The 27852-nt window shown below is 35.8% G+C and overlaps 1 protein-coding gene and 1 long non-coding RNA gene across 7 annotated transcripts in view; one reads left to right on the top strand and one right to left on the bottom strand.

Annotated features, from left to right (window-relative positions):
• LOC134473580 (uncharacterized) overlaps positions 1–18 on the bottom strand; it is a 56646-nt gene extending 56628 nt beyond the window's left edge. The window contains exon 1 of the long non-coding RNA XR_010043875.1: positions 1–18. This exon is cut by the window's left edge and continues 349 nt beyond it. This is a non-coding gene — a long non-coding RNA (uncharacterized LOC134473580).
• Positions 1–27852, top strand: part of Lmo3 (LIM domain only 3) — a 60066-nt gene that overhangs the window by 3510 nt on the left and 28704 nt on the right. For 2 of the 6 annotated variants that reach the window (XM_063238300.1, XM_063238298.1), the window contains exons 2-3: positions 411–477; positions 5649–5862. In XM_063238300.1, coding sequence (XP_063094370.1) covers positions 5657–5862 — 206 coding nt within the window. In that variant the 5' untranslated portion in view covers positions 411–477; positions 5649–5656. Of the gene's footprint in view, positions 1–71; positions 478–1401; positions 1676–5648; positions 5863–27852 lie in introns of those variants that run through there. The other 4 variants (XM_005003819.4, XM_005003818.4, XM_063238297.1 and 1 more) reach the window with 3 other exon arrangements.

Raw genomic sequence — 27852 nt, 5'->3', positions numbered from 1 at the left:
AGAAGAGGGGTGGGGGCGAGAGGTAAATAGTCTTAAATCGGAAGGGAGCTGCTTCTCTGTGGTCTTGACAAGCGCTGCCTGGGCTCCGCCGGCTCCGTAATAACTGAGTGACCTTTTCTTTGGCTGTATTATGTCTGGCGGGGAAGGGATTGCGTTTTGCAGCTGAGAGCTGGGGCTTCCTCCAGCTCGGCTCCAAACGCGCTGCTGGGGTTTAGTTGTCTTAAGCCAGGACGGAAAGAGACAGCTTCGGACTGCAGTTCCCTAAAAGGAGGACACCTGTGGCTCAGATGCGGTCAACACCATTACTTGGCGGATCCTGGAGGACCTCATTATTTTAAACTTAAGAAATAGAGATTCTCTTCCCCCTCTTTCTTTTTTTCAAACAATGCTTCTTTTTGACCTTTCCCAAGGAGAAGCGCTACAAAGCAGCCTCTGTGCTCACTGAACGGCCTCCCCCTGTATTGCTTAATTGAGAAGGTAAGTGTAGCAACTGTGTACACACGCGGCGGCTTATTTGCGGGGTGTGTGTGTGTGTGTGTGTGTCTCTGCGGGTGCGCGCGTGCGTGTGCGGATGTGGGTATTTTTTCTCCCTTCCGAGCCTCTCTCCTAATGAGGCATAAACGGGAGCTGCAATCCAGCTCCGCACTGCAACTTTCACTCGGGCTGCATCTCTGCTGAGACGATTTTGTTTAAATCATGTGAGGCTTCATTATTTTTATGATGAGACACGAAATAGATGCGGGCGGAAAATGTTAGTGGAGGCACGGAGAGCGGTTGCAGCGCGGAACCTCTCAAGTAGGACTCTGTGGATAATAGTCAAAGTTCACCGGGAACTGCAGTGTTCCCACTCCCCTGGCTGCCGGGGACAGAGGGGCAGGGAGAGTTTGCAAGTGGGAGATGTGAGCTCCCAGGCGGTGGAAGTGAATCCTGTCCTGGCTGTGCACCTCCATCCCACCCATACGTGCTCCAATTTGTGCCCCCCCCACCCCCAAGAGTTGCAATGACCACCTTGCCATTCTTGTGGACACTTCTGCCTCTTCCCCTCTACAGCCCTAATGACAAAACGTTGTTCTGTGGTGATGGAAAAGTGACTATGGGAAGGGGGGTTAAGAAGTGGCCAGAGGAGAGGAGATCCATGGAAGGAGAGGTGCCCATGTGCTAATGGGTTGGAATTCAAACTGAGGCAGCGCATTTGTATGGGGGCTACTAAGATCGCTGTTATGAAATACGAGTCAGATTTATGATCTTTTTCATATTGAACATGATATGCTATGCTAACGCTGCATGTGACAGTTTAATCAAATCCATTTGTTACCAGGAAGCTAAAAAGGGCCGCTGGGATTTTAGGATTGCGGGCAGAGTTAGGGAAGCATGTGGCTTTGTCATTCGCCATCATTTTGCACACTGCCACACTGCGAGGGGCTCTGTTGGTGCGCTGTGTCTTGTCTGACCGCCCTCGTCCCTTCCCCCACCCCCTGCCTCCACCCTGACCCTCTCCCAAAGTGGCTTCACAATAGTCGGTCCTCGGTGGTGTAGGCTGCGCACCAGGTCCACGCTTGAGCGGAATCCAGGAGACTCCCTGCTACGGCTACCTCTGAGCTCGGTGCTCAATGAGAAGCTGCTGCAACGCAGGCACGCCTAAGTCAACTCATGCAGAAAAGGGAGAAAAGTTTTGGTAAGGTTATGATCTATCCTAGATGCACTTTGCCGGCGCTCTGCACTCTGGGCTGTTCAAAAGCCTTCCGGCTCTTCTGCTGCTTTTGTGCCTTTCTAAAAGATCCAAAATATTATTGTTGTAACTGCTTTGAAAGACCGCTGCTTAAACCAATTAATCTTGCTAGGTGCAACAAATACTGCTACATTCTTTGCGAACCACCACAGTGTGGCCGCACAGACACAACCACAAAAGGCTGGAGCATAAACTCCGCAAGGGATTCTTTGTTAGAGTGTATGTATGTTTCTTATTTTTTTTTCTTTATTTTGCATGTGAGCTGCATCAAAATTGAACTCAGTCTTGCAAATCTCTTGTTGGCCTTTGCCAAGCACTAGCACTTTGCTGCCATGGTAACTGTAATTAAACTGATAAGAGTGGAAAAATGTCAGTATCTCTGAGCCTTGCAGCTGCATTGGAGAAAAAGGGAATCAAATTGGTTCCCAGCTCCATTGCTCAAAAGGGGGGGGGGCTGGAGGATAGGGAGGGGGGTTGGGAGTTGAGGGGGCAGAACAGAGTTAAGCAGCTCCAGTGCCAGAGATCTGGGGACATCTATTTGCATTGTTGTCCCTTAGGGGGCTGCAGCCTGTAGGGATGCTTTGGGCCAGTGAACAGAGAGAAACGAGCTTTTAGGCCCAATCCAGTTTTCCAATCGGGCTGCAGGGGGGTTTGAGGGGTAGGAGGAAGAAGATGGGCAGGAGGAGAGAAAATCTTTTGTTTGGTACCTCTTGGCAATCGAATGGCTGTGTTGGCCAATTTTTTTTTTAAATCTATGCCACTGCTCCCAGCTGCAGAACCTGCGTTCCCATTTTAGCATCTTTTGGAGTCACCTCATCTCTCCCAGAGTCTCTTTTATGTGTCCCCTCTTCCTGTGCTTTCTCCCAAATTGTCCTCTGTGGATCTTCCCACAGGGACAAAATGTTTTCCATTCACTCCGTGTAGTTAGTCCAGAAATATAAAAGACTGTGTCGAAGTGCTGCAGATCTATTATTATTACTATTATTATTATTATTATTTTAAAGCCCTCTGTGTTGTAGAGTTGTGGTTACTTTGTTGTGTTAACTACTGAAGCTTCGACTGTGCGGATGAATGGCACAGAACAAGGGAACATAATGGAAGCAATCAACCGTTAGGCCGCCTCACAATGCAATCCAGGCAATTAAAAGCTCACCAGAGTTTAAATGAAATGGTTCTACTTATTCCTGCACACCACACTGCACAGGCTATTATTTATGTCTTTTTTTTAATTATGATTTCCCTTAAACTGTCAAATAACTCAGAATGGCAGGGTCTCAGAGGCAATAAGAATTTCCCTCGGAACAATTTACATGCCAATCTAAAACTAGTTATGAGTCCTGATGTGCTGTGAGCAACTTGTGAAATGTTTCTCAGCTACGCACACATAACTCTACCCAGACATGTTCTTCTGCATGATGACGGGAGCTCACTGACTGCTTTCTGCCTTTTAGGTACGTGGCAGTGTGGTGACTATCAAATAGTTCTTTTGCTGCAACTGTTAAGTTGCATAGCCTTGCAAAGATTTCATTTCCAAGAGAAATGTGATGATAGTCTCTCAAAGAAGATAGAGGGTGGAGTGTAAAATATTAAAGTCCTTTTATATGCCCAAGGCCAAATGGAATGTAAGAGTTTCAAATATTAATTGGCCTCTGAGTGCTAAATTAAAATGTCAACACAACAAAAAACATTTTGTGAAGACAAACAGGATAGTGTTACTTGTGCCAAATGTTAGTGTCGCCTGTTTTAGTTGCAAAGTATTTTGAATAAAGATAGCTGACCTTCTGCACTTGGTGATTGTAATACAACCATAGGGAATAATTTAGCTAGTTCCTTAGCCATAGCTTTAGCTGCACTAAGAAGGATTTTCTTAACAGTTTTCTATTAGCCTAGTGATTTAAAAAATATAATCTTATAAATTAGATAATTAGAGTAGCTATGCTTAATATATCTCTGAGTGTTGTTAATAATGAGATCTAAAATGTCACTTAGCAAATCAAAATTTCCTCCTCTTCCCTAGGTATATGGTTAAGGGGCACTTGCATCTGCTGTGCACTGTAATTGATGGGATTCATTCCTTATGGAACCTTGCTAGGAAGGGATAACTAGTTTTGATCAAAGAAACTTCATTTGTTAGAAGTTCTAGAGAGTGAGATTTAGCAGAGCTATCAAGGGTTATGATTAATCTACACTAGGCCCTTAGCTCCTTCAAAGAAAAGGAACAGAAAGCAGGCACAGGGATACCACCTGCTCTTGTGGACAAATCCAGCTGCTGCTCTGCAGCCCTGACGAGCCCAGCTCTGCATACTATGCAGAAAGAAGAGCACCCTGCTTCCTTGCCTGCTCCACTCTCTGCCAGACAAGTTATTCTCTAATGAAAGTTCAGCATCAAAATATTAGTATGTGCAATTCATGTGATTTGTAGCTTTAAAAGTTTTTCAGATGGAGGGATGTCTGGATACTTCTTATTGGTTTCATTTAAAAAGAAAGCTATGAAAGTAATAGGGGTAAAGACTTCATCACAAAATATCAGAGGAAACCAGATGTTAGCTATCGTGGAGAGGAGAGGTACTTAGAAAAATGTAGAAAATCATAGTTTAGTGTTTCCTTTCTTGAACTCTTTGAGATGCAGGCATATTTGGTGTTTTATATCCTTTTACATCCAAGTTTAAAACTTTATGCCTAAGAGAGGCAGAAAAGTAGATCAGAGGGATCTCTGGATTGCAAGAAGGCCACTTGGCCCCAAATCTACACTTAAATGTCATTCGGCTTTGAGGCAGTGCCTTAACATCTCTGGAGCTCTGCATTATAATTTGGAAAATGAGAGAATTTGAAATTGATGATGTCTGCAGTATTTTATAGTGCTTAAAATGAGTTATTTGATAAAGATAAAGCTTTGAATACGCGGGGTAGGTTTTTTTTTTAGCTGAGTGTTTGATGCTTAGAAAATAAACTCAAACACAAATATCCACTGAAATAATTTCACTGAAGTTATACAGCATAGAACCCAGTTAAACTCCTTATTTATGACAGAGATGCATCTTTAAAAATACTCCCTACATCTAATACAGTATACCTTCTGTATATATTTACATATGATTGTATAATTTTATTTATACTACATTAACCTATTATTTTACTTTTCCTCTGCAAAATATTAAGTTCATGCTTATAGCAATAAACTGTATAATCTTGTACTTTACTTTCATATAAAAGCTTATAGTGTATAGTTAAGTAATGAGCAATTAATAAAGGCATTGACTGATGATTGTGAGCATGAATATAATTTTGTTATTTTAATAATGAATACTTTGAAATATCTAGGACACATAAAGAAGTCTTTGAATGCAAACAAATATCGGATTGGTAAGATTTTGGGGTGGCTCTGATATGTATAATTATAAAAATCTGTACTGCTAAGTGAAGTTCATGTAATCCCATGCAGGGTATACTTTCTTCTGCCATAAAGCACATGTGGAGTGGAATTTTTAAACAGTTCAGCAAAACTTTGACTCTTAAACTATGTGCGAATACTTTGTTAAATAGCTTTCTTCTCAGATTCTTAGCGGTTTACTCATTTTTCTTCCTAAAGGAATTGCTCCATTTGGAGAGCAACTACAAAATGATTTAATGTTATTTAACTTTCCATGTAGAATGTCAGTTTACCATATACAACATGAAATCATTATTATTACCACTTTATATGTATGACTTTACCAATGATTTAGTAGGGATTTTACAGTTTGAGACATTTTGCTTCCAAAATTTACTCTGATTGCACTACAACCATCCCTAAGAAAGAAAATCCACTGCTTCTAGGAAAAAGCCATATTAAATATTTAACTTGTTTGAGGTCTTTTGACATCCATTTCATTCCATCTCCTGGCCTCAGTTCTCTTGTTTTGTTTTTGTCTTCCCTCAGGTATACAAATGCTCTCAGTTCAGCCAGACACCAAGCCGAAAGGTTGTGCTGGCTGCAACCGAAAGATCAAGGACCGGTATCTTCTAAAGGCACTGGACAAATATTGGCATGAAGACTGCCTGAAGTGTGCCTGCTGTGACTGTCGTTTGGGAGAGGTGGGCTCCACCCTGTACACTAAAGCTAATCTTATCCTTTGTCGCAGAGACTATCTGAGGTAGGAATTACCCTTGCACACCAGTGATGACTGGATGGCTTTTAAAATACATTTTGTAAGTGTATTTTTGCTTGCTTGTTTCGTTTTCTTACAATCAGCTTATGTTCCTGAAAGATGTTGCCCCTTTCGCCTTCCAAAGGTTGCCCCATGTGTGTTACCCAAATTGTTACTCAAGGAATAGTCAACAAAACTATTACCTAAATTGTTTCAGTTGAGCTTGCCGGAAAACTCACATTCAACCATCGCTGCTTTTCCCACTTATATTGAAACTGCCAGTATTTGGTATAAATCAGTTTACAACTTTCTGTTTGTTTTTCATTAACGCGTTAGAGGTAAAATCCAGTGTGAATAACCCAGAGAAATGGCTAAACAGTTTAACTATTTTTGCAGAGCTCCGCTTTAGCTGGGCCTTGTATCCTCCTCAAGTTATTCAGCTATCCTTTCTGATTGAGGTTTGCTAGAGGAGGTTATTTTTTAAATTCTTAATTGCTATTTATTAATGTAATCCAGTTATTGCATAGTTTTGAAAACTTTTCCCAAGTATTAGTATGTCTTCTCCCGTGATAATCCAAACAGTCATTGCCAAAGTTTTGTGTACCGCTGCGCAGTCTCATATGTTCCAGTAGACAGTAACAAAGTAAAGACCTCTCTCTTTATAGAAGGATAACTCCACTCCAAATTGTAAACCTCTGGGCAGTTTCAAGGCAATGCAGGTGTTATGGGTGATGAAGTCATGAAGTGAGTCAAACTTGTCTCCCAGCATTTCCCACCCAGAACTTCTGCTACAGAGAAATTATTTTGCTTCTCTGAGAACTTTGTGACTCAATTCAGATGCAAATTACTTATATTAATAAAGTAGGATCTATCAAATTAGAGAAATGATATATGGCATCATTTGCAGTTTCATATTTGATACAATTAATCATTTTTCTTGTCTGACATTAAGCTATTTATTTTGAATTTTTCCCCTTATGACACAAAATTTATCAATCAGCCTTTCTTCGTTAACCATCTCTGTCATTCTGGGAGGTTTTTTTTTTAGGGAAGTGGAGCCTTCTTAGTGTATAATTCAGTTGTTTAAAGTCAGATTTGATCTTTCTATTTAAAATACATCTTTTGATTAATGGTAGTTACAAGAGGGTGAGTCCAGTAATGTTTATCAGATCGTACTTTTCCCCTCTTAGAACTGCCTCATGTGACAGCCTCCTGAATAATTATGACCACTTGTTACTGCTTCTCTGTCTTCCAAGTGAGAAAAATGCACGCAGGGTGCCAACAATGGGAAGAAACTCTTACCAGCCAGGATTCCCCTCATTCTGGTGGCACAACCCATCAATCAGGGTTAACTCATAATGTGAATTCTTTCAGAACCCCCGTCTTTGAACTTACCTCTTTGAAATAAAAACTTTTCCTCTGCTCCTTGTGAATTGGAGCCTCATTTCCACATAAAGCATTTGTGTCTATGTTTCATGATTCAACACTTCTTTCTAGTCTTGCTTTATGTATACTAAGCAACAGTCACAGCTTTTTGACCCCTTTTGACTCTTGCATTTGCCTACACTGTGAGTTTACACTGCAATTCCGAAGAAGGAATTTATACAGTCTGAATCAGGTTAAGTTAGTTTAATAAACAAACAACCAAAAAAATAATAATAAAAGACTGAGTAAGCTTTAAAAGGAGTTGCTTAAACTACCTAGATTTTTAAAATCAAAAATATAAATTAGTCATGAAATACCTAGCATGAGAGACACAGGTTTATGGTTATCAATATAGTAGTAAACAGAATAAAGCAAACAGGTTTGTTCTAGTCTTCCTGATGATAGTAAAAAATGATGCAAAACTGCTATTTGATAGTCTCAAAATACTTTTCTGAAGGGAATTTATCAAACAAGTTTTCATATCAGAAATACTTATCTGGGCATTGCTTATGTGGTATGACGTTTTTAGTTCATTTCTGCTAGGTTTCAACTTTTAATGCTAGTTAATTTATTACAAATATTTTATACTTTTTCAAATATAAACCCTGGTCCTGATTGCTAATATATTCATTTCTCAAAGTACAGTTTCCTCTTAAATTGGTCGTTACCATATTAATGGCTAGTTGTTATGTTAAACAGCCCGAGGGCTGTTAACATTTCAAACAAGTTGTTAACAGCAAGCTTAGCCCTTATTCAGAACTGAAGGTTTGCTGGAGATGATGTGACTCCTTTGGCAAATCCATCAGCACTTAAACTTTGTAGAAGTGAAACAGAGAATTCGTCCACTATTAAACACTGTGTTTTGTGCCATTGATCATACCGCCAGTGTGGTGTTTAGTTGTACATGGCAAGCTAGTGGCTGGCTGAAATTATATAGAAGTTCAACTGCACAAGTCTAAGACAAATTAAAACAGTCTGGTTCTATATGTTAAATCAATAAATACAGTCAAATTTATTACAAACCAACTTCTTTGGTTACATATAGCCATTTTTAAATGCTTATTAGATGTCTGCTGTGTGTGAGGTGTATTTTAAGCAATGGATGAAATTAAATAAGAAAAAAAAAGCTACATTATTGCAAAATGGTAATTAAGGAACTCGAGTCACTGCTAACCATAAAACTTACTTTGTTTTGGAAAACAGGAATAAAAGAGTCAATGTGTAATGAAGAATTTTAGAATTAAGGCTTTGTGACTACTAATTTTTTATTTAGTTATGTAAAAGTAGTAATATAGTCTGTAAAGAAACAGTATACTATGGGTATTTTCCTGAGTTTCAAAAATAACTTTTTCTCATTTTCCTCAAGTTCAATATATTTTCCTTTTTGTCTTTTTTTCATAACCAATATTCAACCATTGAAATTCTAGAAAAGATTGTTTTAGTTTTGTTTTGTTTTTGGTCTTTGCATGTTATATAATTTCTTTGAGGCACTAAACAGGCCACAAATATGTTACAGGTTTGTGTTTATTTATTGGAGTGAATAGGTGCCTAAGTAAAATGATAAAGAAAAAAATTGGCTGTACTAGTAAATTATTGTTGATCAGTATTATTTCAGGCTAGACAACTTTTATATCTAGAAGACAGCAAATTATTTTTACCAACGATATTTAACTTCTTAAAAAACTTTTCTCTCCAAAAAATGAAGCAAAAACAATGTATTTTTCATTTTGAGCAATGACTCTCAATGTTCTCTGTTTTATTTTACATCACCTTGCCTAGTGATAATAATGACATTTTTATAAATTCTTCCAACAGTGATCTGTGATATTACTTTGAACATAAAAGATTTAGATAGATGTTTCTTTTAAGCACCAAAGAAACTACTATTTTGGTAAATTTGAGTTTTTTCAAAATTTTTTTCACCTTTATGGCATAATTAACTACATTTTTAAAACAAAATGAAATAATATGCTGCAATGTATACACTGATTTTCAAGTCTCAATAGATGATTTGTTCACTTCCCACAACTTCTGGTATATTTTTGTATTTCCTATAGAATATAAAACGTACATGTCTGATTAGACAAAATTTATCCATTTCAGACTGTTTTCCCCTTTTAGAAATTCATTAGATACAGGAAGGTAAGGATTGACTTTTTAAAAGTTCTACCATGTCTTCTGACGAAACTCTTGAGTCAGTCTGTCTGTCAATGTCCAAATGTCAAGACTCAGAACTGTATCTGTTAAAAACATGTCTACTACATTTATAGCTGTTTTAATCCTTTAAAAATGACTTTATGACAGACTAGACAGAAATCATCATTGTACCTTAAAACAGAGGTTAAAACGGATACTATTTAAAGTAAATGAATAATTATTGAATAAAATTGCAAAGCTTAGTAATAATATTTGTTGGACACTAGACCTCAGATTTTTTGGCAAATACTAAGCAATCAGAACAAAGACAAATAATGAAACTGTTTTCTTTTTTTAATATAGACACAATAAAGAATATCAGAACTGCATATTCAAACTCTTGGGTAGTTTTCTTCTATATATATTTTTTAAACCTGTGACTTCTTTTGGTGTATTTCAAGCATTAGGTTGATAGAAGCTGCATCTTGCATCACTAAGAAAGCTATCTCACCAGAGAGTTTACTCAAATCTGCTTGCTCTGATATAGTCCATGAAAGTTGTTAATAGCTGTTCCTATGTGAGAAGCTGTAAAATGTCTTGTATAAAATTTAATGCAGTTTGCTATTTTTATATGTGAGCATGATTTGTTTAAAATGAAACTACCAGAAAAGAATGATGCTTCACGCTCCGTCATACTTGCCAATTAACTAAAATGATTTGAAGCTTGCTGTGCTGACTACAAATTTTATATGCTTTAATATAATAATAACTCTAAAATAGAAAATTAAAATAAAATGAGACATGGATCATAAATCTCACTATAACTTTACTTCATACTGATCAAACCTATTGCTTCTAAATTTTTACATAAGGTTAAATTTATATTTGTGTATAATTATAGCCTTAAATCTTAATATGAATATGGTTGTTAATATTGTTTTATCTGACCTTTCATAGCACAGTTTCTTTTTTAATGTTAAGTAGAGTATTTGTTCTTATTTTCTTTATTGCCATCTTTTAGTATTGGGAGCAGTTTTCTAAAAAGCAGTGCATTATTACTTAAAAAATCACTTTTTATTGTTCTACATTCGGAAAACTTAAGCTTTTATAAGGTTCCTTATAAATAAACTCTTCTGTACAAGCTTTATTTGAGTTTTTAAACACTTTATTATAATCATAACTTTATCATATTTAGATGTTTCAGTTAACCTTCGTATTATGAAATATTTTGACATCTGAGCATATTGGATACCAAAATCTATTGAAAAAATAGTCTCAGCCTCTTTGTAAATTATCTTACCTAATTTATAGCTTTAAAAAAGTTGTAATTTTAAATCTATTTTTGCTTTTATTGTAGGAAAGTGCTTTGAATACTGTTTCAGATATTTCAGATGATAAGCATCATTCACAGAGCAGTACAAAACAGGAGCGATTATTCTGCTCTGTGCAATACTTTGGAACACTATACCTCTCTCAGAGGGAGCAGGGGGGAGACTAGGGACTTTACCGGAGAATCCCCAAGTGACAATCACCTTGTAACAATTCCTGTTCAAAATGTTTAATCCATATATGAAATTGCATTCGTAAACTTACCTCCAATATCTACTTATCTTTAATTTTATAATGCATCCGTTTTCAGTGAATGAGTATTTACATATTTTATAGACTTAATTATTTCAGTTTTATGGGATTTGGGGTTTTTTCAGCTTGTTTGATAAATGTTACATGTCTTCCAGGAAAATACAACCCCCAAGAATGTTTTTTAAAAACTTCAGACTGTTTCTGTATCGCTACAGTTTTCTCTTTTAATATCTTTTTATAATGTATGGAATACTCCAGTAGGGATAGTTTTTACACATAAGATGGATAAGTTAGACATACTTGACTTAGCAAAAAAAAAAAAAAAAAAAAAAAATCTGTTTCTACAAGTATATTTAGGATTAAATGCATCTGGAAGAACTACATGTGAGAATTTCTAAATTTGCTTATTTTGCACTTTATAAATACATAGAATTCTGGGAAAGAATCTCTATTTTTGGTGGCTCTTAGAATATATCGAAGTAAGCCAGCACTTCATTTATAAACTTACCATTAATGTCCATTAAGTGACTAATACTAAATTTTAATGCTATCCTTTGACTGCATAAACATAATTTATTAAAGAATCTCATTTTAAAAATATGCTGAAAGTAGTAATTTTATAATGGCTTTGATGAATATATACATTGTAGAAATATGTCATATGGTACAGTTTTCTGCTTCATATAAAAATTACATATCATAAAAGAAGAATTGCACCAACCTAAATGAACTTTGATTACACTGTAAGCATTGAGTTCTTATTTTGGTATTTTGCATGAAAACATTTATCCAGTTCCTATGAGAGTCATCTTTTGCTATTGAGAATAATATAGTGAAGTTCCATCCCATCTTCTAAAATATTGCCTAATAGTTTTATACCAATAAATATTGAAGTAATAATGATAGAATCTTAAAAAGAAGCAAAATGAAAATAACAGTACTTTGTTCAGTTGGTCAGACATTTTTATAAAATATCTTTTTCATTAGCCATACATCTTTCAAAAGCCATTTTTTTAATTTTCCAGTTTCATAGCTTAGTAAGTTTTGAAACCTGTTAAAGAAAAATTAAGATATTTGATGCCATCTAATTTCTTAGTATTACAAGCTATCACACTTACCTATTGTTACACGTTTCTTACCATGCCAAGATGAAAAAACACTTCTATAAAAACTAAAGATACCTAAATATATTATTTTTTCCTCTGTTTCTGTTTTTTGTCTGCTCCCACAAGTGCAGTATGTCTGTTCTATTCTCATTTCTACAATTGAAGTATGCCCTGTATTTGTTTTAATTGTTAACTATACATTTCCCCTTCCAATATTTTTATAAGAAATTTCTTTTGAAGTGGAAGTTTTCTTCATGAAGCAAGAAATGTACCATTCAGGGTTTTATTTCATGTAAAAGAAGTTCTAGTGTTTAATATTTCTTTATCCTTTATTATAGAAATCAGTGGATTACGTCTTTCTAAAGGAGTTAGGATTAAGATTTAAAAAGAAAAAAAAATTAATGGTACTAAAGATTGAATCCAGAGCTCTACTGAGCTAAAGCCATAACGTTTTTAATGGCTCGTTTGTTTGTTTTGTACTTTTTATTTTAAGATAGGATCCTCTATGAGTCACTAAATTGCCCACGTGAGGTTTAGTTTGTTCATCTTCTGCTGCCCAGAGAGCTGGGTTTACAGATGTCAACTACAATGCCCTGCTTTTTCTTTTTAGTATATTGATACAAACATGCTTAAAAAATATATGTGATATATTGTTAGACTGTCCCCATCACTCACTTGTGTATTTTTGTGTCATTCATTTCTTTTCTGTAACATACGCCAAAACTTTTTATACTGATCCCCTTGACTTTGAAAATTTTTTTTTCATTTTGTACTCAAATTTCTCAATTGTACCTTCCTTCCCCCATGAGACATTCATTCATCAGTCCCCTGAAACTAGGGTTCCAGTCTCAGACCTCTAGTGGCACCATCACTCAAAAGTTGTCGTGACCTTTCTCCTCATTGCTGAGTTTCAGTATTTCTTGATTTGTTTTTTTCTTTCTCAAAAAAAATTTGTTTATTAGCACGTGTGTGTATTACATGATGTTTCCACATTCCTGTGGGCAGAAATGATGTTACACATTCCTGCTGGTTCAGGCACATAATGCATCTAAGTTCTCTTTTGCTCCCTCTCCCTTCCCTGTCTCTTTTACCCGTCTCTCGATGTGTTAAGCACCTGTACCAACTCCACACATGGAATGCAAACATCACCTACCACAGACATACACAAAACTTCTCCATAACCCTTTTTCTTTTCAACAATATAATGTATAGTTCTATAAAGGTTCTAACTCTTTTTTGCTGTGTTCTTTTGCTCTATAGCGTTGATTTTTAATGATGTAAAAATATCTGGCTGTGTGCTTTACAAGTGTAAAATAAAATCACACTTGAAATAATCATCTTGGAATAGTCAGATCCCTGATTTGAAGTTGGAAAATTAACATTAAGCTTCGTGTATTAAGTTAGACTCTAATCAGCATGTTTTGTTATGATTCAATTTAATATTAAAAACTCTCCAACTAGGCTACTGGGAAAATAAAAGACTCCTAGGAATTCACAGATTATTTGTGGAGGAGTACACCAAAGCCACAGTTAAGTAAAATTGTTATTACTAATGCAGTAAAGCGTCATCTACATTAAACCTATCCTATTAATAAGAACAGAAAATCAGTTTTAGCAAACATAAATATCGAATATGACAAGGACAAGTCAAGGGGCATGGAACTTCATGAAATGTGCTAATGCTAGCGTTTAATAGTAATCTAATTACATGAGAGAAAAGTAAACTCTCATTTCATTAATACTGTGGGATGCCAACATATAATAGAAGGAGAGGAATCTAATTTCAGATATCAGTAGTTTATTCTTACTTTCTAAAACTTTTTGAACAATGTTATATTTTGTTATAACTGTTCTAACAGAAAGGCATTTAGCTATTTTAGAAACGTTTGTGGATTTCTGGTTTTTTGTTTTGGTTTGGTTTGGTTTTTGTCTTTTTGAGACAGGGTCTCTCTATGCAGTTCAGGCTGACCTTGAGTTCACTTTGTAGCCCAGGCTGGTCTCAAACTCTCAACAACCCTCCTGCCTCAGCTTCCCAAGTGCTGGGTTTACAGGCGTGAGCCACCATGCCCAGCTCATGTTTGTTGTTTTTAAAGGCCTGAGAAGGCTGGATATAGTGGTGCACACCTAAAATGCCGGCTACTCCAGAGGCTGAGGCAGGAGCATCACAAAGTCAAGGCCAGACTGGGCAGCTTAATGAGTATATGTTCAAAATAAAAATAAAAAAAGAATTATTCTAGGCTCCATCTCCAGCACCACCAAGAAAAATGATACTGAAATCTGTTAAGTAATCTCTTGGATGTCCTGCTCATATTTCACCCAAAAATAGAAAGGTCAAGAGCCTAATATTTTAAAATACATTACAATATTGAGTGTAGAGCCTGTCTTTTGTCTGTTAACTCCTTGTAGAAATATACTTGGACCAATTTCAACATTTAAAGAAAATTAGATTATTATCTGTCCCTTTACTTGGGCAGGTGGGAATGCAGGAAGTAAATAGAAAATATCAGTTTCTAACACTGCATAAAAGTAGGCAAGCTTACCTGGATTTTATAGGCACCAAGTTCAACTGCACAGTTTTTTATTTTTTTGTACTTGGGATGGAACTCATGACTGTGGGCTAGCAAGGCAGGTGCTTATGCTGCTGAGCTAAATCCCTGGCTCTACTGCATTTTGGATATAACTTTAAGGCTTGTGAGGATTGCATATAAATATTCTACTGAGTATCATTTATACTTTGAGAAATACAAAGAACTGATGTCAGTGAACTGCTTTTACGCTAATGTTTTCTGTGTGCATTTATGTCTTAGGAAAAAAATTTAGATTCCAGTCTGGAAGAATCTTTTCTTTCTTCTGAGAGGGTAGGATGGACTTCGTATCACAATGAGTATGTGCTGTGCCATCTCTGTAACAGTTTAAAAGCAAAAAAATTCAGTCACTTAACAAGTAATTTGAAAGCTAATATTTCATTTCTATAAATAATAGACATACAATGTTATATTCACAGTATTATATTCCTAATTTATTTATGTAAGGTATCATAAAATATAGTTGTTAGTATTTTTCTCTCTAAAGAATAAGGCATTCAATCTGGAAAACTGCAGAAGAATTTAAGGGCAAGTCATGGTTAGAATTTTCTATAACTGATAAGCATAGTCCCTGTTCTTATTCAATAATTAAAATATATGGAGTTTTACCATATAATCTATGGAATCAAGAGAGAGACTGAGAAAAGGTATGATCAGGAAAGAGTAGACAATCTTCTGAAAAAGAGAGCTCATAAATACTAAGTAAAAATCAAACTGCACAAAAACTCTTGTAAGCCAGTAGTCTTGTAACAGCTGAGTTTCATAGCTATGTTTTGACTGCAGAATAAGACAATTATCTTATACCTATTCATATTATTCCATCCCTTAACATAAGTATTGGCAAACTATTAACAGAGGTGCAATTGGTGCCCCTTACAAAACAGTGCTGCAGTCCCCATTTTCTTATTCAATAAATATCATTATCCAAGGGTATTGTATATAGGCCTGGAATACAGTGCTCTCTTCCCCTTGTGTGGATTATAGTCTGATTAGGGAAAGCAGATGGGAAATAGTAACTATGGAGGGAATACGACAAATTCCCGTGCACATTTCAAGGGGTTTTCTAGGGAAGTGATGAGAAAGGACATTCAGCTGGGCTGTTATATAACCAATTCCATTTGAGATTTCAGAACTCACATACGAAATTAAATGGGATTATTTTCTTTCTTTCTTTAATTCCTGCTAGATATTTTTATTTGACCTCTTTGATGAACCTCTGTGATTAAGTAATAGTTGTGAAATGTGAATCTGAAACGGACCTCAGGATTTGATCATCCATCGCTAATCCACAGGCATGAGATAGCTATGTGCTTCAATCAGTACATCTATGCTCATCTACTAATAGATTATTTAAACATTGCAGTAGTTTACTGGGAAACACTGGGAAATACCTATTTTGATGAGCTAAGGCTGCCAACCCAGACTTTAGGGAGATAACCCTTGGTGAATGATGTTGATAATCTCTTTCCAGATTATAACTGAAAGGTTTTGAATATTTACATAATAAAAATTGGATAGGTGTGGAGTTTTCAAAGACTGATAGTCTTCAACTTTTGAAGTCAGTTGTACTAAATCTAGAGGGTGGTTTTTTTTTTTTTTTCTTTCACTTTTGAAAAGTTTAAGCTAAGTTCAGGCTAGGGTGTAGCTCAGTGGTGCACCGCATACGTAGTATGTGCAGTGTTCTGGTTTTAATCATCAGCAATACATATGCATACAAGTTAAGCCAAGCTTTAGTGAATTAAATTATCTTCTAGCACATTTAACATTTAACATAGCATATTTGTTTTAGTTACCATAAATGTTTCTAAGCCCAACATTTAGAGACAATCCACTAAAAACACATCGTTATTTAAAAACAATTCAGTAAGTCATATTCCTGATGAGATGAAACAAATGTTAGCAAGTGTTATGGGGCACTTAGGACTTTCTCTCCTAAACTAACGTAGCTCATAATGTCAAGTTCACATCAGGAAAGGCTGAGCATTAATCTTTAAAACTGAAAGATTAATATCTATCCTTTTTAGCAAGGTGTGAATTCTATGTGTAAACTCTCTTCCACTTTTAAAAAATGTAAAAAATTGAACTTAGACCTTACATAAAAATCAAAGTCTTTGAGCTTATATTTATATTTATAAAAACGGGTTGAGGTACCATCATGGGGTTGTAGGAATAAACTTTGTTAACATTCCTTGAATCTCACCAGGATAATGGTGAGCTTTCAAAACTATATCACCTATACTCCATGCACACACACACATCCAACATGTGCTTTTCAGAAAGCTGGAAGAAGGTGATGGCCAAAGGGCTTTACAAGTTTTAATTTCTACCGACATCTTGCAACCTGTTCGCTTTTTTCTGTTATAATTTCTTCCATCTTTCCTATTCTTGTAGACATTACACCTGGCATCTTGTTCTGCTTGAATTGAAGACTTATTTTCCTTTATCACTTTATGATTTTTATTTCCAAAGTAGGTCAATTTGAATTTGACTTTAAGGAAAAGACACTTGATGGTGACAGGATAGTTTAATGTTTTAACGATCTGGCCTATGGTAGTTATTAAATTAACCACTGCCCTTCCAATAGAGAGAACTTGCTCATTGGACTAATAGGTTGAAAACTTTGTCTTCTTGATTCATTGTGACATTCCACGGAGATTTGAGCAAAAAAGGAGATTTTAGATTAAAGTGTTTTCAAATTGTCCTTTTCAGATTTATCCTCTGAATAGTAAACAGAATCTCTCATTTTCAGAGTAACCCGTTATTTTTACTGTGTTTCTAAAGCCACAAGCTTATCCTTCATTCATTTTAATAAGTATCCGGTATTTTTCACCAGTCCACTAGTGTTTCTCAATATTACATTGTCTTACATGTTGCTTGTCCCCACTAACAAGCATTAATGTCAAATTATCATTGTTCCTATTCTGACCCATTCATCTGCTGTTTTTTTTTTCAATCCTCTGTGAATAGAACTCTGCTTTTGTTGTTGCTGTTGTTTTATTTTATTTTAAGTAATGTCAGTTCTCACCAATTGCCTAAACCTCTATCTAGCAAGTTTGGATCTAATCCATAGATTTCACAGTCAGATTGAAAAGCAGATAATAGGGAAAAGCCTGGATTTGAAGTATGCCACATTCTGCAACATCCCAACTGTGTGTTCCTAGGCAGGTGACTCACCTTTCCCTGCCTTGGTCTGCTTATTTGTAAGCCGGAATAGCATACCTTTTCAGATGCGGCAGAGACCCAGCTGACCACCTTTGCTGACACCTCAGGGTGACTTCTGGCGCTAGGAAGAACACTACTACTGACTTCTGAAGCTTAGATAGCGGGAAAATTCAACATAAAAGGCAGATTAAAGAATCATTAAAATGAGGCTTAATAGCGATTAATAATCACTATTATACTAGGCTACTACTATATTGAAATCTTTCTACTCACTTTTTATCAGCAAAAAATATGTATAAGGAAATACTAATGTCAAGCAGACTAAGACCCCATGAGAAAGAAAGGGGAACAGAAACTAACAGTGGAGTTTATTGGACTTTGGATGGTCCTTAAATTGAGATTATATTGTATTTAATATTAATTAAGAAAAATATGTTCCTTTAGGGAAATTGTTGAAAATTTAGTTTCGTCTATAACTGAGATGATAACTTAATTGTCTTATACACCACAGACTTTCCCACTGTAACATGTGAAAGTTCTATGGCTTGGTAAAGGGCAGTATTATAAAGTTTTAGATTGTTTTAGATTTCCTTTATGCTGCTGATTTTTAAGTTTTTCTCAAGTGACTAAGACAATGAAATGTCGCTATCAGTTTACTGAATCTTCTTTGCACTGTTCTCTAAATATCACCAATATATATGTACATTTATATATTTATTCCTATTCAAGTGCCTTTAGTTTATATATACTTATGAATTATTATTTTTTTTTTGTCTTTTTCATTTTTATCGGTGCCAGGGATCGAACTCACGACCGCCTGCTTGCAAGGCAACTGCTTATGCCGCTGAGCTAAATCCCTAGCCCCATACTTATGAATTATTAATAACCCTTCACACATAGTTTCAAATTATGCAAACTATGTTTAAAGTATAAAAAGTAAATAGAAATAATAATTTTTGGAGCGTTGCTGAGATGTTGCATTCTCAAGTTTGACAGCACTGTTGTTTTCTTGATTTTGAAGTCTGACTAAAATGGGTGATGATGATTCTAAATAAAAGTGGAAAAATATCAATGCTTGAGAAAAGAACTACAAGACAAAGATGTAGTTGTTTGAAAGGGAGGGACTTTCTGTCCATGAACTAATATGCCTTGCTCTATTCGCTAATATTAAATCAAGGTTCTCTTTTTCTATTTCATGAGAAATGTGATAGCATATGTGGACTCTTTCTAATGCAGCATACTTTAGCCACTGACAACATTAATATGAGGCAGTTTCTCTCTCTCCCCTGCAACCTCCACTCAGGACACAGTGAGATTTTAGACAGATAAATGCTAAGAGAACCCTATGTACCAAAGGCAGTGTTTACTGCATGTAATACATATCATTGTTTGTCTCCTGTAGTGAAAAATACTTGTGTCGTGCTGTTAAAATGCACTCCTGACAGACCAACGCTTGCTATTATAGAGTCCATTGCTTTAAAAAAGTGATATACTGACAGAAATACAATTTAAGAAAATTTAGCACCAAGGGTAGTCAACCATGTAGGCTACTATTAAGGGGCCAAAACTCAAGGCCAGGGGTTTATTTTTAAAAGAGCCACAGTTTATTTGCTAGTAGTAGGCAAAGTTAAAAGAAAAAAAAATCCTCAAACTTGAATTCCTTGCTCTCTAGTCTGTAGAAAATTAATGAAAGCAACAGTTCAATAAGATTTTATTACAGAAATGCTTAAGTGAAACATTTTAAGAATGCTTTGGAATTTTTAAACAGTTACTTACCATTTAGAAAGCTAGAACACCATCGTGCGTAACAAATTGTTAGCATTGGATCCTAGGCACACCTCGTGATTTTCTTAAAATGGGGAGTCAGAGCTGGTTAATCTAACCCACTTTGTTCATTTCATTTTTGTCTGTGCAGCTTGTAAATATGTTTGAGATTGACAGGTTAGCAGCACCCACAAGTAAAAACAATTTTAAATGGTAGCTGTTGTCCAGATACCCCGATGGGAATACTTTGGTAGTTAAATGCATTGGATTTCAGAAAAGATCTTTAAGAAGGAAAATAACCGAATAAGAGATGTAATGCGATATGTCGGATTTTTGGAAGCTTACACAAGGTTCTAATGAATAAACTGCTACTGAACGATGATAAAGCATGTGTTTTCAAGCTATCATATGAGTCCATTATTAAAGGAGAGAATCCATGAATTTTGATGAGATACGTTATCTAATTTTACCATTTTAAAAACAAATCTGTCTTCCAGTAATATTTGGTGCCAACTGCGTGTGGATTACATTTTCCTTGGGGAGAAAGGTTACAAAAGTAATGCGATAAATAGTCTGAGCCACAAGGAGCTTAACTCAGGTACCAAAGAAGCAAGGTGGAGTGGGACAGGGAAGGGGGAGACCACTCTCATGAGATGCCAAGAGAGCCATATCTTGAATTCTTTTTCCTGTTACGTAGTACTATTGCCACACCCCAAAATGGGCCTTGGAAGCCAATCTGTCCTGCTAGGGCAGGATGTTCAGAGATGTGTCATCACTTTGCAGATATCTTTGAGAGTTGAGCTGGCCTGAATCTGACCCTGTTTTTCTGTGGACGTAGAAGGTAAATTTGCTCAAGCACATGGTCCAGAGCCTCTGACTCAGCTGTGTGTTGGAACAGATCCCATCATGCTTGCTATGGAAGACTGTGATCATCTACTATTTTTCCTGTTGGCCAGCGGTGGCTCTCCATTCAGGCACCTGTTTTAGTTATATGTTCCTTAAAGTCCACATGCAGATTTTTATCATTCTGTGGCATCTTGTCACTATGTGTTCTTACCGGAGATAACAGCTTCAAATGCTGCTTTTCAGATCTTGTGTTTTAAAAAGCACACTGGAGGAAGTAGGGGAAGAGAAATTGAAAAGTGATTCTTTTTGCATAACTCAAAATTTATCTCAAGGTATTTCTTTTTAACCTTACTCTCTATTGTTTTGGTCTTTCAAATTTTCTCAGGGTTAAGTCACTAACTTTCACTAAAGAATATTTTAATAAATGTTTACAAAAACATTCTATGTCTTAAGAATGGTTACATAGACATTGTTTATTGTGTCTAAAGAATCAGTCCTGCAGGGGCTGGGGATTTAGCTCAGTGGCATAAGCACCTGCCTTGCAAGCAAGCAGTGAGTTCTATCCCTGGTACTAATAAAAAAGAAAAAGACAAAAAAAAAAAAAATCATTGCTGAAAATTTTCCCAGATGTTAGGACTAAGACAAGTTCCTGGGACTGCACATGATTAAATGGCATTTTTCTTAGAACTTACAAATCATATATTTGTTTACACTTCCCTCTTTTCTCCTAGGAAGCTCAGATCAAGTTTATTTAACAGTTGTTCGGAACGACATGATACATTAGTAATGTTTGCCAGAGCTTTATATTCTTTTACCCACATTTTTCTTTACTATGATATCTGCAATCATGTATACACCTGATGATTATTTGTTACATCATTCAAATGAAATAGTTTAAAGAGATGGAATGAAAAAAATAAAGAGCCTAGGGCTTTATGCAAATCACTCAACAGAGTGATTTGAAACTAGGAAAAAAAGGAGCATGTAATGAAATTATTTCTCTAATGTAGGTATTATATATAAAATGTAAGCATATTTGAACACTGCTTAGAAACAATATTTTGCAGCATACTTAAACTTATTCTATCTAAGATTAGGACTATAGCAGATATAACATTTTGTACTAATTTTTGCCTTCATTGTTATGAAATTGTTTAGTATAAAAGTAATCCGTTTTAAAAAGTGAACATGCATGCAAATCTGATTTCCTGAAATAGCAATCAGTAACTTATTTTCTATAATAATGCTTTTGTATAAATAAAATATGGTAAATTATTTAATTCATCCAAAGGCTAAGTCAGGAATTACAAATGCAAATGCCTCCAGGTACCAGAGGATGGCAAGTGTAATAATATGATGAAGTGGGGTTTGCATTCATAGTGGGCAGACTGGACTTAATTTCAGCAGACTGCAGGATTAGGAGGGCTAATATTGCTGATTCCTCTTGACTCTTTTCCAAATAGTTAAATTGAATCTCTCGGATTTAAGGTGACCAATAATATGGTACACAATACAGTACTGTATAACCTCTTAGAGATAATCCTGAAGTTCTGTGTTCAAATAACTATTACAGTTTGGTTAAGAGTCTCTATAAGACCCATGTGTCACAAGTTGATTGCCATCCTGTGGCTCTCTTTGGAGATGGGGCCGAGTGGTAGAACATGAGGTCATTGGGAATGTGTCTTTAAGCAGGATATTGCAATCCTGGACCATTCCTGTATCCCTCTTTATTTTCTGACCACCATGACCTGAGTAAGCCTCCTCTGCAGTGTGCACCCATCATGATGTGCAGTGCCACTTCTGTTCCCAAAGCATTAGGGGCAAGCAGTTGTGGACTGGAACCACTGAAACCAAGATCCATAGTAAACTTTTCTCTCTTTTAAGTTGATTATCTTAGGTTTCTCTGACACAGTAATGGAAAAGTAACACTAACAGAATATGCTTTTTTTTTTTTTTTTTTTTTGTCCTTTTCTTTTTAATTGGTACTGGGGATTGAACTCACGACCACACACTTGCAAGGCAGGCGCTTATGCCACTGAGCTAAATCCCCAGCCCCAGAACATGCTTTTTAATCCATGTTTAAAAAGTATTGAGAAATGTTTCTTTGTATCCTGAGTTTTTAAAGAGGAGATTAATTCTCCTCATCACATATATGTGTGTGGTTTTTGTTTGTTTGTTTGCTTATTTCATTGCTTCAAAAATCTCTTTGGAGTTTTAAACCTGATAAAGCACTGCACAGTGAGATGGAGACATTTCCTCCTAAGAGAACTCTCTTGCCTTTTCTTGAGCCTCGTGACAGCTATCACAGTTTCCCTGGAATCAAGCAAGACTTTTCAAGGACTCACTGTGTCAAGTAAGAAACAGTTGAGGCTTATCTAATTCCAAACAGAAATCTCCACCCTTTAATTATCATGGAAAGAAAGGAAAATCTACTATTACCACCTCTTCACCCACCAAGGTAAATTCTGAACTGCTATTGTTTTTATTCCTTTCTTCAATCTCTAAATATTTCTCTTTGCCATTAGATTGTCTGTAAACTTCATGGCATTGTTAGTAATCTTTCCTATGTTCACAACCTTTTGGCAAGATATTTTCCCCACCAAAACATTGTTTTAACTTGAGTTTCACCCATGACTTCAAGTAAAGCTTGCAACTTCTTGAAGAAAGCAGATTGCCTTGCAAATTTAAACAGAGGTAAGGTCCTGCCTGTTTTGTAAATCCCACACTGCTAGACAACCTGGTATCCCCAGAATCCACACATGTCCACCTGCCAATCAAACTGCATCCTCCAACAATGCATATGCAACCTAATATATGTTATTTGTTATCTTCCTCGCTGCTGTCATTTCCTTCTGGCCATTGTAGACCTAAGACTCGTAGCTAATCCAGATGAAAAAAGTCCTAGCTGGCAGAACCCCCATGACCCTACTGAACTCTGACTTTCCATCCTAGGACCATTTATAGTGCTTTGTGTCTGCAGGAAAGTGTTTCATTTTAGGAATCTTAAACTCTAAGCTATGGTCTCATCTCATTTGCAGTGTCACTGACGTTGGATTTTAGTTATCTAATTCTCCTGTTAAGTCTTTTTCTCCTAATTTGGTCACAAGCTTCACGCTTTTGCTTTTTTCTGCCATTGTGAAGGCAAATGTGGATGATGCTGATCTCTGATTCTCATCTTCATTTCTTCTATCGTGGCTGACTTCTAACTCAGCATTTAGCAAAGTTCTGTACCAAACTGATATTAGTACACTGTCCTGTTTTCTGCTTTTACAACATGACTAAGCATTGCTAGAAATAAGCAAATAACATAGCTTTCTACTTCCTGTTTAATTTGCAACGAGTTTGAAACAAATCAACCTCTTCATTTCCATTTCATTTTTTTCTATTTAGCTTTAACTCCTTTTATCACAGGCATGTAGACAAGATACTCATGCAATGTACTTAGCAAGAATTACTTTCAAGACCAGTTTTATGGACTTGACTCTATTCCCTCCAATATTGTGCCAGGTCTTCATTTTTTGAAGTTGTATGCTTTTGCTTCAGTGTTCTTCATAACATCTCTTCCACAGTCTCTTGACTCTCAACATATGAATATATTTAAGATTTTTTCCATTCCAAAAGTTATTTATTCTTCACATATATTTTGACACTATCCAACATCTTTATTGCCTGTTTCGGTTTTTAAATAGTCTACACTTGTCATACGTTCTTCCTGAACTTCATTTGCCCCTTATAACTTATGATCTGTCCTCTATCTCTGTTTTGTTTTATTTTGTCTTGAGGCAGGGCTTCACTCTGCAGTGCAGGGCGGCCTTGAACTCACTTTGTGGCTCAGGCTGACCTTGAATTTGCAGTAATCCTCCTCCCTTGGCCTCCCCAGTCTATCTTCTATCTCTAGCCTCTATTTAGATCACTCTTCCTGATAACTAATCATTGAAGCTAATAGACATTTTCCCTGAAATCATCTAACAGTATCTTTTCTAAAGATGTTGACCAACTTCTTCTTTTTAAAAGCTTTCTACTGTCTTGCATTCCACAACCCTACTCAGCTCTCTCAGTTTCTCCTGGTATTTCTTTCTTTCAGATACTTAAAAGATTAATTCACAGTGTCTTATGAGCACTGATCTTATTTGCAAAGGTATTATCTATCTTTATGGTTTTTATAGCCTCTGTATATTTTAACAACTCTAAAATTCTACCTGAAGCCTATTATTTTTCTATAAGTTTAAAAAATATATAACCAGCAACTTTTTTGACATATGCAACTGATTATTATAAAGGCAAATTGCAAGTGCAAAACATCTAACGCTATTCATTTTTTTAAAACGTCTCCTTAAAATAACTCATTGAGAGCCTGCATGCCTATAATTCCAGCACTTGAGAGGCTGAGGCAGGAAGATTGCCATGAGTTCAAGACCAACCTGGGCTTCATTGTGAGTTCAAGGACAACATCAACTGCACACTGAGACTTTGTCTCAAAATTTAAAAAAAGACAGTAAAAAATTATAAATAAAGATAAATAAAAGAAATCCAGTTAAATATGTTAAGTAAATTTATTGAAATTTAACCATAAATCTATAACACATTAAATTTCCATTAAAGGGGCTGGGGATATAGCTCAGTGGCACAAGCCCCTGCATGCATACTGCAAGGCTATGAGTTCGATTCCTGGTACCCTCCAAAAAATTAATTAAAAATATCTTTCCATTAAAGTGATGTTCTTGTTTTTTGTTTTTTGTTTTTTGTTTTTTGTTTTTGTTTTGGTACCGAGGATCGAACTCATGATCTCATGCTTACTGGCACGTGTTTATGCCACTGAGCTAAATCCCTGGCCCTTCATTTTACTTTAAAAGATCTATTCAATGTTATAAGATAAGAAAATGAAATAAGCAACATAAGTTTGAAAAATAATTCTTTTTGTATTACTGAAAACATTCAAGAATTAGTAAAAAAAAAATTTTCATTGGTGTTAGGTAAAAGACGAGTAAAATTTATAGTTTTACACATCAAAAATAAGTGGCTAAAAATGGAGAAGAAAAATTCATTAAAAATGATTCTAGGGGCTGGGGATTTAGCTCAGCGGCATAAGCGCCTGCCTTGCAAGCAGGCAGTCGTGAGTTCGATCCCTGGTACCGATAAAAAATGAAAAAGACAAAAAAGAAAAAAAAAGATTCTAAACTACTTTAAATATAAGCATTATGATCTAGGCATTCATACGAAAAAGTCTGAAATAGAAACTTGTGCTATAAAGATTGTTTCGTATCTCCTTGTGTCTATGTAATGGATAAATAATCATAGAAAAATCTCAACAAGACTGGAAAATAGAGCTGGTATAATAGCATTAGAATATTGAGGGTTTATTTTCACATTGAAAAGTAAAATTGACAGAATAAGGTTCAGATCACAGTGACTACTTTGTGAAGATTTACTGTTTAACAGATACCATTCCAGAGATTGGAACCTGAAAAAAATGAAAGAGGGATGAAGGAGACAGTGATGGAGAGGGGAGAAGAGAGATGGAAGGAGAAAGGAAAGGAAGGAAGAGGGGAAAAAAAGAACCAGTCTTATGGTTCAATCTTGAATGAGATGTTTTTTACAGATAACAGTTTCATTTAGCCCTTGAGAACTGTTAAACCTATTTTAGAGCTGAAGACACCCAAGTGAGTTTAGTCCAAGTTCCCTCGATGCAATCTGTGGAGCTCAGGATTCAAATACAGACAGCAAGACCCCAGAACCCATTCTCATGGGCTTTACTTTGTGTGTCTGACTGAGGGCTCACTTAATTTAGGCCAATAATCACCAATCATCCAGTTGTCGCTCAGATCCACATGCTGAGGGACTTCTTTTGTTTCTCTCCATACAACCAATGCTTTGCTTTACCTAATGCTGTTTACAAGTTTTATTCACTGTAGGCTTAAAAATTCTTCAGTGGTTGTATTTCATCAAAATACTGTCTGGAGAGTAGCACAGCAAACATAAGCTTGCAGAATGACTGAATGTGTCTGCTCTTTTTTTTAATGCATTCAGTAAGCAGTGTATTTTTTAACAATGGATTTAAAAATATTAGAGAGAATTTCTAGATAGTCTATTCTGTTTCCTATAATCAAATTCAATAAACTTCTCTTAAAAAAGAAGCATAAATATATTGCAGAAAATTTGAAGCTACAGATAAACAAAAATACAAAACCAAAAGTATCATAATTCATCCAGAGCTTACTAATGTTTAATTATCTACTATTCCAAATCTTTTCCTGTCTCTATTTGGACATATCTATGTATTTTTATCCACTTGAGGTTATATTTTACCTAATGTTTGTTAACCAGACCTTTTCAGTTTAAAATCTACATCTTATCATGGTAGCAAATTTTCATATAATTTACTACCTGATCCACATTCAAATTTCTCATCTTGATCCAATCCAGTCACATATGCTTGTGTTTCTTAACCTTAATCATTGCTATTTACTTTCACTTATTTAATAGACTGCAGAAATTGTCCTACAGAATGATTCACCATCTGTATTTGATGACATCCTTTTGGTGTCAATGGTCTTGTTCTTTCTGTCCCTAGTGCTACCACTGAAACAGAGTTTGGTCTAAAGACTTGATAAAATTCATGGGTATTTTTCTTAGAATATAGGGTAAATGGTACATTTATCATGTTGTATCATATCAGGAAACACATATCTATATTGTTATTACCAGTGACCTTAAAGTGGATTACTGAATCCTGATAAGCTAATCCTACCTTGATTTTGTGCAGTTACATCTTTCTCATTGTGAATAGGAGCTGTCCTGTGCCAGGAAAGCTTTGATTCTTCATTTACCATCAGCTTGATGGGTCTAAATAATGATTGATAATCATTCTCTAATTTAGTAATTTCATTGCAGGCTGTAAAATTATTCTACCAGGCTCTCCCTACCTCTGCTTGTACAAGTATCACTTGGTACGTTTCTGTAAAGTACAGCTTTCACTCAGTCCCTCAAATCTTTCGCTTACCCGGAAATACAATTCCTGCTGGGAAAGCAAGATAAAAATGGGCTGAATTTATACTGAGTGCCTAGTAGGAAAGGAGATGTGGACAGCCGGGGAGAAGAGCAGCCTCAGCCTCCTACTGAGCACCTTTTAAACGAGAGGTTTCCCGCAAGGTGCTCTTTCTTTGCTTAAGAGTCCAACCACCTGGCCATTACCTAATAACTGAGGTTAGTTCAAGAGTCTAACTACATATTTATATTTATATAAGTTTTCCTAATGTATACTGTTTACTAAAAACCAAGGAACTATTAACTATGCACATGTATATCTATGTCATATATAAGTATTCACTTGTACAACTGGGTCAACCTGGACAACCATGTAACATCTACCAAAGAATATATCTCTCATCAAT

The sequence above is a fragment of the Cavia porcellus genome, unplaced genomic scaffold (genome assembly GCF_034190915.1).
Source record: "Cavia porcellus strain 051 isolate PalLab524CR breed Dunkin Hartley unplaced genomic scaffold, mCavPor4.1 scaffold_27, whole genome shotgun sequence".
Classification (NCBI taxonomy): domain Eukaryota; kingdom Metazoa; phylum Chordata; class Mammalia; order Rodentia; family Caviidae; genus Cavia; species Cavia porcellus.
The sequence above is the reverse complement of the archived record's forward strand: the minus strand, read 5'-3'. Positions and strand labels throughout refer to the sequence as shown.